The 16,137-nt window shown below is 36.8% G+C and overlaps 1 protein-coding gene across 1 annotated transcript in view; it reads left to right on the top strand.

Annotated features, from left to right (window-relative positions):
- Nucleotides 1-16,137, top strand: part of LOC117931251 (nicastrin) — a 46,349-nt gene that overhangs the window by 26,975 nt on the left and 3,237 nt on the right. Inside the window, exons 11-15 of the mRNA XM_034852187.1 lie at nucleotides 8,851-8,970; nucleotides 10,493-10,564; nucleotides 13,891-14,031; nucleotides 15,353-15,437; nucleotides 15,552-15,993. Of these exons, the coding sequence (XP_034708078.1) occupies nucleotides 8,851-8,970; nucleotides 10,493-10,564; nucleotides 13,891-14,031; nucleotides 15,353-15,437; nucleotides 15,552-15,993 (860 nt within the window). The remainder of the gene's footprint in view (nucleotides 1-8,850; nucleotides 8,971-10,492; nucleotides 10,565-13,890; nucleotides 14,032-15,352; nucleotides 15,438-15,551; nucleotides 15,994-16,137) is intronic.

Here is a 16,137-nt window from a genome sequence, read left to right as displayed (position 1 = left end):
GAGTCCTATTGAGAAAAGGATTGACTGTCACCTGGAAGAAAGGAGGAGTTCAAACTGTCTTGCGAAGTTCAGTCGTTGCTTGGGTTTGTTGACAGAAGGTTTCGAAAAGGAAATTTTGTACCTCTTAAGGAGGATGAAGGGGAGAATTGATCAAAAGGGTAAGGAAGGGGTGTTTAGGAAGACGTGTTTAAAATCTTCAAAATCCAGTAAGGAACTCAAGAAACTGGAGTGGATTGTAAGCTATAAAAAAACTAAAATGGGTTCTAGCGTGGGTATTTTTGAAGGGGCTTCTGGATCAGGGTGTAAATGAAGATAAGAATTTTATAGTGGAATGTTAGAGGGGCTAATGATAGAGATAAAAGGAAGATCTTTAAGTCAGTCATCAAATCCCAAAGAGTGGACGTGATTTGTTTACAGGAAACTAAAATTAAAGAAATGACTACGGGGCTTGTTCGTAGTCTAGGGGTGAGAAGACATCTAGACTGGAGAGCAATCAATTCTAGGGGTACAGCTGGTGGTATTCTGGTGTTTTGGGATAACAGATTGGTGGAGTTGGTTGATTTGGAAGAAGGGGTTTTCTTAACATCGTGCCGGTTCAAAAATTGTGTGGACGGTATAGTGTGGGTGTTCACTGGAGTGCATGGGCTGGTCTGCAGTAGAGATAGAGAGGATTTCTAGGAGGAACTTGGGTCAATAAAAGGTTTATGGAGTGACCCATGGTGTGTGGGAGGGGATTTCAATTTGGTAAGATTTCCAAAGGAGCATAGTAGGGGAGGAGGGCTTACTGCTTCAATGAGGAGATTCTCAGAAGTGGTAGAGGATTTGGAGTTGAGGGATTTTCCTTTGATGGGGGGCCTGTTTACATGGAGAGGCGGCTTGAATAACTAGGCCCAGTCTAGGCTTGACCGGTTTTTAGTGACAGACAACTGGGATAGCCTTTTCAATGGGGCTGTGTAGGGAATTCTTCCCAGACCAATCTTTGATCACTTCCCCGTCCTCCTAGAAGGAGGAGGTTTGAAGAGGGGACCTTCCCCTTTCAAATTTGACAATATGTGGTTGGAGGAGGAGGGTTTCAAAGATAAGATGAAGACGTGGTGGGGGAGTTTAAATTTTACAGGGACATCCAGCTTTATCTTAGATGCAAAATTGAGGGCCTTAAAAAATATTTTAAAGAATTGGAATAAAGAAGAGTTTGGTCTCATTGAGACTAAAAAGGGTGAAGCTCTTAGGCAGGTTGTGTATTGGGATGAAAAGGAGAAATGTTTAGCTTTAAATCTGGAAGAGTGTGAAGCAAGAAAAGAGGCAAGGGAGTCTTATAAGTCTTGGGTGTTGAGGGAAGAGATCTCCTGGAGACAGAAGTCTAGGGAGTTGTGGCTAAAGGAAGGGGACAATAATACCAGATTTTTTTCATGGGATGGTGAATGCTCACAGTAGAAGAAACGGGTTGTCCAAGTTGAAACTGAATGGTTGTTGGCACTCGGAGGAGAATAATTTAAAAAACAGTGTGGTGGGGGCGTTTCAAAAGTTGTATTCAGAAGAAGAGGGGTGGCGTCCTTGTATTGACGGGTTGTTCTTTATGGGGTTAGTTAGCAGTGAGGCTGAGGGGTTGGAGATTCCTTTTTCGGAAGAAGAGGTGTTTGCAGCTCTATCAAATCTAGGCAAGGACAAAGCCCCCAGGCCAGATGGATTTACCATGGCTTTTTAGCTTTTTTGTTGGGATGTGGTGAAGGGTGAGATTATGGGTTTTTTTAGAGAATTTCATGAAAGGGACAAATTTGTAAAGTCTCTAAATGCCACCTTCCTGGTTTTAGTCCCAAAGAAGGGAGGTGCAAAAGATTTGAAAGATTTCAAGCTAATTAGCCTTGTGGGAAGCCTTTACAAGTTGTTGGTCAAGGTGTTGGCAAATAGAATCAAGAAGGTTATGGGGAAAGTGATTTCGGAACCCCAAAATGCTTGTGAAGGGTAGACAGATTCTAGATGCAGTTTTGATTGCAAATGAGGCTGTGGATTCTAGGTTGAAAAGCAATCAAGGGGGTGTGTTGTGCAAGTTGGATATAGAGAAGGCCTATGATCATGTCAGCTGGAAGTTCTTGTTGGTAGTGCTTAAAAAAAAAGGGTTTTGGGGAGAGATGAATTAAGCGGATAGAGTGGTCCATCTCTACTATGAGATTTTCTGTTCTTATAAATGGCTCTCCGTCCGGTTTTTTCCAAAGTTCGAGGGGTTTGAGACAAGGAGACCCTCTCTCCCCTTATTTGTTTGTGATAGTCATGGAGGTGTTTAGTTGCTTATTGAGAAGGGCTATTAGTGGGGGCTTTTTATCAAGGTAGAGGATGAGAGGCCAGGGAGGTGAGGGAATACTGATCTCACACTTGCTATTTGCGGATAACACTTTGGTGTTTTGTGAGGAGTCTCATGATCAATTGACGCATCTAAGTTGGCTTCTCATGTGGTTTGAGGCTTGCTCAAGGTTGAGAGTTAATTTGGAGAAGAGCGAGCTTATCCCGGTGGGGAGGGTGCATGATATAGAGGATTTGGCCTTGGAGTTGGGTTGTAAAGTGAGTGGTCTGCCTTCCTGTTATTTGGGTCTGCCTTTGGGGGCACCCTTCAAATTAGAGGTGGTTTGAGATGGAGTTGAAGAGAGGTTTCGAAAAAGGCTTGCAATGTGGAAGAGACAGTATATATCAAAAGGAGGAAGACTCACCCTAATTTGGAGCACTCTCTCTAGCATGCCTATTTACTTCATGTCTCTCTTTTATTTGCTCAGAAAAGTAGGGTTGAGGTTGGAGAAGATTCAGAGGGATTGTCTGTGGGGTGGAGGAGCTCTTGTGCAGAGGCCACATCTTGTTAAGTGGAACTTGGTTTGTTTGGAAAGAAAGAAAGGTGGTTCAAGTGTGAGAAATTTAGCTTTAATGAATAAAGCTTTCTTGAGTAAGTGGAATTGGCGCTTTGCCATCAACGTGAGGTTTTGTGGAAGCAAGTTATCAGTCACAAATATGGTATAGAGGAGGGGGGATGGTGTACTTGGGCCGTAAGTGGGAGGTATGGTGTCGGGCTTTGGAAAGCAATTAGAAAGGAGTGGTTGTGTATGAACAGTAGCTTAGCCTAGCGTGGGTTGTGGTAGGAGAGTGAGATTCTGGAAGGACAAGTAGTGTAGAGATGAGCCTCTTTGCGAGTCATTCCCTTCATTATTTGCCATCTCCTTGGCTAAAGACGCTTGGGTATCGAATGTTTGGAACCCAGATGGTGTAGGGGATGGTTGGACCCCTCCTTTCTCAAGGGTGTTTAATGATTGGAAGATTGAGATGGTGGAGCGTTTTATGCTTAAAATCCAAGCCTTTAGTGTGCAAAGGGAGGATGAGGATAAAGTGGTGTGGACAACATCTAAGAGTGGAGCTTTCTCAGTCAAGTCGCTTTATTCTATTCTGGAGCCCCAGAGGTTCTTCTTTGTTCCCTTATGGTAGTATTTGGAGGGCAAATGTGCCTCCTAAAGTAGCATTTTTTGCTTGGGAGGCTTCCTGGGGTAAAATCTTAACTTTGGAGCAACTCCAGAGGAGGGGGTACTCTTTGGCAAATAGGTGTTTTCTATGCCTTTTTGAAGAAGAAACGGTGGAGCACCTTTTACTTCATTGTGTAAAGACGCGGGCATTGTGGAATCTTCTTTTCTCCCTTTTTGGTGTGGCTTGGGTTCTCTATGGTTCAATAAAGGAAACTCTCCTTGGGCGGCATGGAGCGTTTGTGGGGAAGACTTGTAAAAAGGCTTGGCAAATGGCCCCTTTATGTATATTTTGGTCAGTCTGGAAGGAAAGAAATTTGTTAGCTTTTGGGAATGAGGAGCTTTCGCTTCAAAGGCTAAAATATTCTTTTGTATGTAATCTTTGGTCTTGAGTTAGGGTGTTTATAGTTTTGAGCCTGACTTCTCGAGTGGCTAGGCTCTAAGTAAGGGTAGGGATTGTTGTTTATTTCCTCCTCCCTTGGTTTCGAGCCTTTGGGCTACTTTTGTATACTCTTTGTATATTTAGAGTGCACTATTTTGGTGTTTCCTCTTTCCGTTTAATATTATTCTCTTTATCTATCAAAAAAAATAAAAAACTACTAAGAGTGTTCTCAAAGTTTGACGATAATGAGGTAATAAACCAAAACACCAATGCTACCTTGATCGCTCTTAAGCCAAAAAAGAGTCAAACCAATAGAATCTCAGATAGACTCATTAGCTTGGTCACTAGTCTGTACCAGACCATAGCTAAGGTCTTATCAAGGCATATGAGAAAAATCCTCCACAAAACCATCTACATCTCCCAAGGAGATTTTGTTGAGGGGAGGTAGATTTTGCTAATGAAATGGTGGATGAGGCTTGGATGTTATTTTGATTGCCAATGAAATGGTGGATGAGAAAATACATTTAGGAGAGGAAGTAGTAGTCTTAAAAATTGATTTTGAAAAGGCTTATGAATATGTAAATTGGGGTTTTCTGGTCTATGTCCGGAGAGAAATGGGTTTAGTTCAAGATGGAGGTCTTGGATGAGGGGTTGCTTGTCTTCGACATGTTTTGCAAGCTTAGTAAATTGAAATGCTAAAGGATGGTTTAAGACTTCTGGAGGTCTAACATAAGGGGATCCTCTTTCCCCACTCTTTTTCACCATTACAGTTGATGTTTTAATTAGTATGATGTTGAGAGTGAAGGAGAGAGGAATAGGACTAGATTGTCTCATTTACAATTTGTATCTAAGGTCAAGGCCTTTGCTTGACTTATAGAACACAAGATGATAAAAATACCAATGACATGTTATAGTTGAGAATACCTTTCAAGTCTCTTAGTCATGATTGGTGCATCTCATGCAAAGAGAGTGGTGAGACAATTGACATGTCATTTTACATTGTTCAACAATTTTGAGAAAATGGTACAAGCCATTTAGACAAGTTATGGTGAATTGGGTTCCGCCCAAGAGTATTTGCGACATGTTGATCATTTCATATAAGTGTTTGAGGAGCTCGATTAAAGGCAAGACCCTTTAGCAAATTGTTTGTCTCACAAGAGAGAAATGTTAGGATTTTTGAGGATAAGTGAAGGATGACAAAAGTGTTGTGGGATCTACTTAAGGTTTATTTCTCTTTTTGGGCCTCTTGTATCATTAATTTTGGAGGCATTCCTCTCAATGTTATTAAGCTCAATTAGCATTCAGTGTATATATCCAAAGGGATGTGGGCATCAATGAGAGAGCTTAGTTCAAGTTTGTGGAGATGATATCCAGGTATATTCTTGTGCAGTCTAAACCATTTTGGATAGGTCCCCTTTTATAGTGGAGGAGTTTAACCATATTTTGACAAGGTTTCTATAATAGTTAGGAGGATTTCTCATTCTTCTCCTGAACCTTTTTTTGATAATTAATATATCTTTGTTTTTGATAAAAACAATCTCTCAAGTTTCTGATCTTAGAATCCAGGAAGTGGTGAGCTTCCTTTTACTGACTGGCACATAAATCTTCCTGAGAAGATGAGAGTGTTTCCAAGGGTTTGAAAAAGGTGTGTAATGGATACTCCACTATATAGGAGTTTCATAACAATCAATAAGGGCTCCAAGCCCTTGACCCCAAATGTTCATGTGGACTAAAATAAAAAAGATAAAAAAAGACTTAGATTGACGATCATGACTATGATTTGACAAGGAACTGAGGTGATGCTTGTCTAATTGACAAGCTTCACATTGAATGGTGGACACAAGACTTAATAGGTATAACAGAACACAACTTGCTAAAGATAGAGGACCCAGATAAAAAAAATGCTATTGAAGAGGTAAGACTTTGCACTCAATATTGATGAAGAGGTTTGTCAAGGTCCAAATGATGCAAGTCATTGTATGCTCAAAACTAATCATTGTTTTTGTCTTAAGGCATTGAAAAATGAAGGAAATGGGAGAAAAGTTATGCAACAATTTTAAGTCTTTAAATAGTTCAGTGATAGAAAGTAAAGTAAATAGAAAATTAGGGATGCAGAGACCATGATAATAATAATTTGTTGAATGAGAGAGAAAAACATTGTCTTCTTCTTAAAGAAAACAGTACAAAGTGGATATATATATATATATAGATTTTTACAAAAAGAAAAAAAAAAAACTAAACTATACATTACTAAATAACTACTACTAACCCTTTAACACTCCTCAAGTTGAGGTATGTATACTTCTAAGATCCACGTTAGAACTTATAATGGAAAAAAGATTTCTCCCTAAAGCTTTAGTAAACACATCACCTAATTGATCTTCAGACTTGATATAAGGAATTATCGCTTTCTTGCTTATCACAATTTCTATGAAAAATTGACAGTCCACCTCAATGTGCTTGGTTCTTTGCTGAAACATTGGGTTACTGGCAATGCAAATAGCATCTTGGACATAGTCATAGACTTTTCAAGAGAAACTGCAAGCTCCTGTACAAGGTTCTAAATCCACATTAACTCACAAGCTGTATGAACTATGGCCCCGTATTCTTCTTCATCACTAGATCTCGCTTCTAAATTCTACTTTTAACTCCTCCAAGTAACCAAGCTACCACAAACAAAGGTACAATACCCACTAGTGGACTCTTGCCAATTAAGGATCCTATCGAATCCACATCCAAAAAGTGACAATGTCAATGCTGGAGGTGGACCTTCTTCTATAGAGTACTCGCATACCTATAATACCTTTAAGATAGCTTAGGATTCGACACACTGCTTCCCAATGAATCTGCTTGGGTGCTTCCATGAATGTACTCACTTTACTAACAGGAAAAGTAATCTGTGACTATCAAATAAATGAGCTTGTCCATTAGACTCCTATATCTCATTTTATTTGAAAATAGAGAGTTATCGTCTCCATTAAGATTTGACTTTTCTCCTTAGGAGTGTCAATTCACTATTCTTCTAACACATCGGTTTCATTAAGAAAATCCAATACATACTTCCTTTAGGATAAAACAATCTCACCTTTACTATCCACAACTTTAATGCCTAGAAAGTAATGCAATAGATCGTTTGTTTGAAAGGCCTTTTTCAAGTAACCTTTCACTTCTTCAATACCTATAACATCACTACCAGAGATTATAATATCATTCACATATACAATGAGTACTACCATGCAAGTGTCTTCTTGAGAACAAATGCTAAGTGGTCAAAATTACATCGTCTAAAAACAAAATGATGGAAGAATAGTGCTCAATTTATCAAACCAAGCTCAAAGAGATTGTTTTACTTTGTAAATAGCCTTATTTAGTTTGCAAACTTTAACCCTCAACTCCCCCTTGGTAAAAAAACTCAAGTGGTTGCTCCATACGGACTTCCTCATTCAAATCACCATATAAGAATGCATTCTTCACATCTAACTGATGTAGACTCTTCCAAAATTAAACCTAAGGGAATCGAAATACATATTGAATTAAGATGAGCAACAGGGGAGAGTCTCAAAATAGTTCACACCATAAGTTTGAGCATACCCCTTGGCAATTAACCATGCCTTCATCTGTCCTATAGTCCCATCTAGATGATACATAATAAAAAAAACCTGGTGGCGGCCTACAACATCAGTGCCTTGAAGCAAATCAACGAACTCTCATGTACCTTTATTTAGGAGAGCATGCATCTCTTCTTCCATGGCCTTTGTCTATGTATTATGATTTCGAGCTTTCTGATAAGACTTGGGGATGGAAATAGAAGACAAGGCACAAGCAGAGTGTTGGAGATCACTGCACCGACACTATAATGTATTGTAGTAGTCAACACTGTAGCAATACTATAGAGACATTGTAGCAGTTGATACTGTGGCAACACTGTAGTGGTATTGTATTTTTCCCCCTTTTTGGGTAGGGTTCCAAATCAAACTTACTTTGATACCATTTTGGATGGGAGAGAAAAATGGTATCTCCTACAAGAAAAGGGTACAAAGCATATATATATCAACGTTTACAAAAAAGATAGGGACTAAACTGCCTCTTACTAAATAATTACTAATAATCCTTTAACAGTAATAAAAGTGTAAAGCACTTGGAAATGGCCTATCATATAAGCCCTCTTCCTCATTATGTTGGGGCTTAGTGATGATCATTGTGTTGGCAGTCACCATAATAGATGGTTAACATTTAGCTATTACACCTTGTTGTAGGTAATCTATCTTGGTTGGTAAGGAACAGGCAGTGGTTTCTTGTTCTAGTGTTGAGATTGAGTATCAGATATGACACATGCCTTTGAGATGTTATGGATTTGCTTTCTTACGGAGATGGGTATTGATGTTCCCACTCCTATGTAGGTCTGCTATGGCAATCAAGTTGTTATCTTTATTGTTAATGATACTGTCTTTAATGAGTATCCCAAACATATAGAAGTAATTGCCATTTAATTTGAGATTTGTTCATGCAAAAGCAAATTGTTGCACCTTATATTTAATCTGCTGACTAGTTGGATTGCATTCTTATACACTCGTTAGCTCATACCTATGCTCTAACTCGAGGGTGAGTGTTATAGTTTATTTTAGTTTGTTTTGTTAACAATTATTTATTAGTTATTAGTATACTATTGTTTTATTGTAATCTTGGGTGATAAAATAATAGGTGAGAAGGTATGGGGAAGTCAATTTAGACAAACCTAAATCTTTATTCACTTTCTTCTCTCCTTTCTTCTTCTTTTTCCTTTTCCTAGCCTTCAACTTAATCTCACAAGTTTTTGCCTCAAATATATTATCATTTAAGTGGCATTTGCTAATGTTTATTGATTTTGTGATGGGCTTGTTTGTCTCCAGAATTGGTATTTGCAACTTGTTTTATTTAAACATTTTGATTTGCATGCTTGGTTTCTTTACTGATAGTCGAAGGCCACTAATGCAGCTTGTTTTCCTCGTTTTCACTGGAGAGGCCTGGGGCTATCTTGGTAGCCGGAGATTTTTGCTTGAACTTGATCTACATTCAGATTTTGTCAAGGGAATTGATAGCACATTGATTGAGATGGTATTCTTTCCATCTCGTTAAAATAGAACTGATACTCAGTTTGGAATGTATTTGTTACTACATCTTAATTTTACTCAGTCTGTTAGACTATTGATTCCTCTCTCTCCTTTTTTTTATTCTCCTAATTGTGGAGAAAAAGTTCTATATGCTGGTAAACTTGGTAGCTTTCTATACTTTCATAGGCTTTGATTTCCATTTAGTTCATATTGAAACAACCCTCAACTTCAATGTCAATTTCATGTGATTAAGAATGGATTATGAAATAAAGTTTATGATGCAGACTATGCAGTAACTCTTAAATAGATTGAGGGGAGGGAGAGGAGATTTCTCACATCCCATTCATGGATGATACATTTTTTAAAAAAAAAAAAAATCTATTTAGTATTCCTACTTATTTTTTCTTTTTTTATTTTAGCTTCATTTTTTTCTTAACACATATATCTTAATTTATTTTCATTCTTTCCATATATGCAATTCGTTTTATTATAATTTTTCTAACAAAATTAAATTTTTGGTAATTTCAATTTTGTATTTGAAATTGTATTAAACAATTTTTTTAGTGATGTGTTCTCTTCACTTTCAATTTGAAATTTTTAATTTTTAATTAAATAATAACTTATTTATAACTGAACTATATAATTATATTAAATTATATCCTATTTAATTATTCACATTAAGGGAGTTTATATTTACATTTAGACTTATGATAGATAGTTTTTAAGTAAGAATTCTGTTACTTTTAATTGATTTTATACTTATTTTAAAATAAAAAATAAATAAATAAAGAAAAACTCAAAATCTATTGGACAAATGAATAAATCCTTTAAAAAAAATTTGAGATTTTTTTGCTACAATAATTACTAAAATTATTGTAAGATTTCTTTCTAATTTTTTAATTCCTTTTGAAATATTTCTTTGATTTTTTTAATCTAAAAATTTTTTACTTATATTTTTGGCATTTTGATTGTACCTTTAATTACTTTTCAAGTTTATAGATGACTTACTGTAATGCTTACTGTAATGCTTGTTTTAACCCTCCCCCATCCACAGACACACACAGCCAATGCTTCTGGCTCTGCCATTGCTTTGCAACACCTCTTACATTCTTCCTCCCTGCAACAAGCTTCCATGCCTTCCAGCAAACAACAGAAGCTTCACTCCCCAAACTGAATCCAAGAAGAGAAGTCTCTACCTCCCTCCAAAATGAATTCCCACCAACCACCTCGACCAAAAGCTCAAAGGACTTAGAATCCACTGCAAACCAGCACCTCCCCCCTCTCATTCTTCAATGCAGGCTTCCCACCAACCACCTCTACTGAAATCAACACCTTTTCTGGAGTGATATTGATATCTTCTTGCATTTTAATTATCATATATAATCCATATTTATATATAATGTTATGTACACTTCATGTCCTATTGAATTAGGTGATTGCATATCTTGTAACTCAGTTGGAATTTTCATCATTTATACTTGGATAAATGTTTTTTTAACAGTTTATTGTTGGCTGATTTTGCATAGGTCATGGAAATTGGATCTGTTGGGAAGGGCTTTAGTCAAGGAGTAAAAACCTTTTTCGCTCATGTTGCAGAGGTGGGTAATTTATATTCTTGGAACCCATTATGTCACTCATCGCATGAGTCATGCAATTTTTTTTGAAAATCTTAGGTTCAAATATTATTGTTGTGGTCCCTAATTGGCAACACTTGTTGCATCTGTGCAATGTAATGTTGATGTAATGGTGGTGTACTTGGTGTTTTCAAGATTCAGAAAAACAAATAAATTGGGTCCATCAATTCATTGGCAATGCTATAATGTACATTATTCCAAATACAGGTAGAAATTTACAAGCATTTAAGAAACTTAAGGGAAAGATGCAAAACTTTCACCATTTTAGTAAAGCCTTGCAAGAGGGTACCTTTTCTGACACATGCGTAGAGATTCAGATGGTACCTAAAAAATGTGTCATTATCTGTGGAGCAAATGATGTTTATGGGACCATAAATCCCAATACGAAGCTCCAAATATAACATCCAAATCTAAGTCACAAGCCAAAGGCAAAGGGATTGTAAATTTCTACCCCCTTCAGTGGCTGCAAAAATTGAGAGATTGCAAAGAGATTTTTTATGGTCAGGGGTTGGGGAAGGTAAAAGAGATCATCTTGTTAGTTGGGATGTAGTGTGTAAGCCGAAGGCAAAAGGGTGTTTGGGATTTGGGAAGATAGCTCTAAGGAATGTCGCACTCTTAGGGAAATGGTTGTGGAGGTACCCTAAGGAGGGTTCAGCTCTATGGCATAAGGTTATTTTAAGCATTTACGGATCGCACTCTAATGGATGGGATGCCAACACTATAGTTAGATGGTCACATCGTTGTCCTTGGAAGGCTATTGCACAAGTCTTTCAGGAGTTTTCCAAGTTTACTCTGTTTGTAGTAGGAGATGGGAAAAGAATTCGATTCTGGGAAGACTTGTGGTGGGGGGATCAACCTTTGGGTTCCCAATATCCAAGACTATTTAGAGTAGTCACGAATAAAAATATTCATATTTCTTCAATTCTTGGATCTACTCGTCTCTTTTCATGGAACTTTAATTTTCACCGCAACCTATCTGATCCTGAGATAGAAGATTTAGAAGGCCTCATGCGGTCACTTGATTGTCTGCATTTGTCATTTTCGGTTCCAGATGTGAGATCCTGGTCTTTATCTTCTTCAGGGCTTTTTACAGTCAAATCTTTCTTTCTTGCCTTATCCCAATGTTCTGGTTCTCCTCCAGTTTTCCCTACTAAGTTTGTTTGGAAATCCCAAGTCCCTTTCAAGGTCAAGTCCTTTGTCTGGTTGGTGGCACACAAGAAGGTAAATACTAATGACTTGCTACAACTAAGAAGACCCTACAAAGCTCTTAGTTCTAATATTTGTAAGTTGTGCATGAGGTATGGAGAATCAGCTGATCATCTTTTCCTACATTGTTCTTTGACAATGAGGTTATGACACAGATTATTTCAGTTAGCCAAGATGGATTGGGTTCCCCCGAGGAGCATTTCCAACATGTTGTCCATCAATTACAATGACTTTGGTTTATCGAAGAGAGGGATAGAATTGTGGCAAGCTGCGTGCATAGCTTTAATTTGGATTGTGTGGCGGGAAAGAAATGCGAGGATTTTTTAGGATAAAGTAAGGAATTCAGAGAATCTTTGGGATTCTATTCATTTCCTTGCTTCTCTTTGGGCTTTTTGTTCCAAGGTTTTTAAGGGGACTCCCCTTATTGTGTTACAACTTGATTGGCTAGCGGCGTGTAATTCCTTTGGGTTGGCCTAGTCTAAAGAGTTTGTTCGTTATCACATTGTATTTTCTTGTTTTCGTATTCTTGTAGTTCAGTATTCTTTGGTGGGAGGATTTCTCATCCTTCTCTTGTACTTCTTTTTTCTATTAATATATTCCTTTGTCGTTTCCTATCAAAAAAAAAAAATCTAAGACACAAACCAAATGCTTATGGCAAGAATCCTAAAAATAAAGCCAACTTTACTTTCATTTTAACTAGAGTTTTTAAGGCAGCCTTTATTTTTTATTTTTTTTCTTTTCCCTTTTTTCAATTTAAGGGAGCTCAAAGTCATAATATGATGTTATGATGATTGTTGAGCATGAATAACATAATTGTTTCTCAACAATAAAATATTTTCCCAAGCTAAATGTGGAGTAAATGTCTCTGGATTTTATTTTCTCCAGCTAGGGTTGTGTTTAATTGCCATAGGCTGTCTGCATGTGTGCTCTTTTATTGATTTAGTATTATTTAGTTGGGTGTGGAGTGTGCTCTTCAACCATTTCTATGGTCAAGTGCCCAAACACCACTGTCTCTCAAAAATTAGGATCATATTTCTGACAAGTAACGTTACCCAAGTTGATCATTCCACAAGAATGACTATTGTTGAGCAATCAATTTTTCTAAAAGCTTAAGTTGTTAGGAGTTTGGCATATAATGCATTTCATATTTTCTAATAACCTTCCTCATTTGTGGCCCCAAATCTGCAGATGAAGAGATAGATAGGCCCATTAACAAACAAATCATGAAAAGTCTCCTTTGGGCTGGAGCAAGGGCTCAAGAAATTGAGGAAATAAACATGCAGTGTGGTGTGGTTTGAGTTCACCATCTCTTGCTAAACCTGGCTCTAATATTATAATAAATAACCAATTTTCCTTAAAGCTTAAACTGTTAGTATTTGGAACCATAAAGAATACAATGCTTTCTAACAACTATGGTATATGTGAATCCAGTTATTCTGAAATGGGTTTAGTTTGAGTCTTTTTTATTTGTTTGTTATTATTTTCATAAGACCAATACATCAGGGAAGTTTATAACTTGCTTTCTTGTGAATCTATTAAACTCTGTTGTAGTGACAAGTTTCTAACTTGCACCAGAAGGTTTAAACAGCTCTACTGGGAAAGAATAATGAAAATACAACAAATGATATTTTTTCTTCCTTGAAATTTTTTTCAGTTGCCTGTTTTTCTTAGAATCACTGACAATAGAAGGAAACACAAGAACTGATTCTAGGCATCCACTTATCCCACTCTATAATGTTGTCAGTGAGCATTGGAGTTAGGCACATCTTGAATTTGGTTTGTGTAAGTTCACATTTCATTCAGTGATAAAAGTAACTTGTCTGGGAAGTTGTTCAAGTGCTAGCTATTTAGGTTTATTACTTGTTTCCTTCCTTCAACTATGGTACTTCTCATTTTTCATCACACAAATTATGGCTATGATATTGATTTTGGCATAAGGATTTTTCTTTGTAATCTCCTCTACTAGTGAATCTCCAATAAAACCAGATATTCAGTGGTTGGAAATTTCTATTATGCTACCTGTTATTCTTTCAATGTATTATAAGATTTTCCTTCATAATCAGCATGGCGGTTTATTGCTGTAGGTTTCATCTGTTACAAATGAAACATTGAATGCCTTACAGCAAGCTAAAGATTCGCTTAAATCTGAAAGCATCATGATCTCAACGGCAAATAGCTCAAATCCTGGAATACCTCCATCATCATTGATGTCATTCTTGAGAAAGGTTTGGGACACAAAATTAAATTATTGAATTTTCTGTCACCATCTACAGTTCTATTCTTATACCATTGAATATGTAAAAAGATATATATTATCTCCGTATCTTTTCCTTCTTGTTTCCCTCCTTTCATTTTCTTTTTATTGCTCTCTTGAAACAATTTATGAACAATATAATTCCGACTTCCTTTCTATGGCAAATTGAAGATGTTCTATTGCTAGAAGTATATCCTATGTTTCAAACCTTCCGGTTCATGTTTTCGTAGTTGGAAGACTTTAGGAATACTAACCAGCTTGACAACTCTTGTCCTCGTTACTTAGCTTATTCAATCTTTATCTCCAAGACCAGCCCCATTTGAGGAGTTACTAACTAAACTGAATTAAGGTAAACATCTATTTATCAGTAATATTTTTCATTCCATGTAGGAGTGTTTGGAATCATCTTAGAAACTTTAAACAATCCTAAAATTTTGCCTGAGGGGACCATTAATTATTATTTAGAAGCAATAACAATGCTTTAAAATACAGAATAGAAATCCTACGAGCTGATTTCTGATATTTTCTAATGAGCATATTTTCCTTCTAACATCAATTGCACTCCTTCACTTCATTTTTTTATTACTGGATTCTTTTCCAAAAGCATCCAATATACTTGCCTAACTTGGTTAAAAGTAGGAAAACTGCCCTCTTGTCATTTGTAATTTGAACTAGAATTCCTTGAAGCTTCAGTGAGTGAAGAAAAAAAAAAAAAACCATATGTTTTAAAACGTTAGAAAAAATACTGGATCCCACAACTGTATCTTAAAAAGTTGGAAGGGACACAGAATCCCTGCAGCCTACCTTAAAGGACAGGTCCACTATTGTTTACATGATGGCAAAAATACTTGAGTACAATGTCAGCCCTGCATCATTTGGAGCAGACAAATAAATGAGCATTAGTTGTTTGGTCTATTTTTAGGAAAACTACAAAGGTCTCCTCAGTTTAACTAAACAACCTCCAACATGTGGAAAAAGTTTGGACTGACAAAATAAAAAGGGTAGGAAAAAGAAAAGGGAAATAAAAGTTAGGAAAAACAACCTCCAACCTGTAGCAAGTCTTCTTATAGGCATCATTAGATTTTGTGTCTCTATTAGTTACACAATTTCTGACACATGACATTATCAATAGTTGACAGTTAAAGGTAGGAAAAAGAAAATGGAAATAATAGTAGTCCACAAACATAATGTTTTCAAAACAAAAAGAGTATGGGATTTCATCAAAAGTTTGGGTTGACATTTGGTCTTGGGGAAATTTTTTATGTTATTATCTGCTTTTTCTTTCTTAACAGAACTCTTCGACTTCTGGAATTGTCTTAGAAGATTTTGATGCTACCTTTGCTAACCAGTTCTATCACAGTCACCTTGATGATCTTTGTGAGTTCATTTATGTTCTTTATACTCGTTCTTTGTTAACTGATTGATCCATCTTGAATATTGGAGTTATCACAAAACCTGTTGTTTCCCATCTAATATGTCGTCTTTATGTAGCAAATGTCAATTCTTCAGCGATAGTGGCAGCTGCTTCCCTTGTTGCTCGTACTCTTTATATTCTTGCCAGTGATGACAAGGACTTAAGCACTTCAGCTCTAAGTGCTATCAATGTGAATGCCTCTCTGGTTGAAGCACTTTTGGGTTGTCTATTGAACTGTGATCCAGGTCTATCCTGTGATCTGGTGAAGAAATATATTGCACCCCGCACAAACTGCCCTAGCAACTATGTCGGCGTTCTTTTGGGGGAACCTTCCGCCACACTTTATCCTGGATATGTGAGTGATGTTTCTAGGTTTATATGGAACTTTCTTGCTGACAGAACATCTATTCCAAGGGAAAATGCTACTTCTGCTTGTCCAAAAGACTGCAGCAATGAGGGTGAAGTATGCATTGGAGAAGAATTAGATGGAAAGGGAGTTTGTGTTATCTCCACAACCAGGTACACTAGCAAGGATATAATAAATAATTAGAACTGTGTTGCGGATATGCAGGGTTGATCTGATTCAGTTTGAAATAGGTTTTTTTATTTTTTAATAAGCCAATGATAATATATTAAAAGCGCTAATCATTAGGAGCACAACAC

The sequence above is a fragment of the Vitis riparia genome, chromosome 14 (assembly GCF_004353265.1).
Source record: "Vitis riparia cultivar Riparia Gloire de Montpellier isolate 1030 chromosome 14, EGFV_Vit.rip_1.0, whole genome shotgun sequence".
Classification (NCBI taxonomy): domain Eukaryota; kingdom Viridiplantae; phylum Streptophyta; class Magnoliopsida; order Vitales; family Vitaceae; genus Vitis; species Vitis riparia.
The sequence above is the reverse complement of the archived record's forward strand: the minus strand, read 5'-3'. Positions and strand labels throughout refer to the sequence as shown.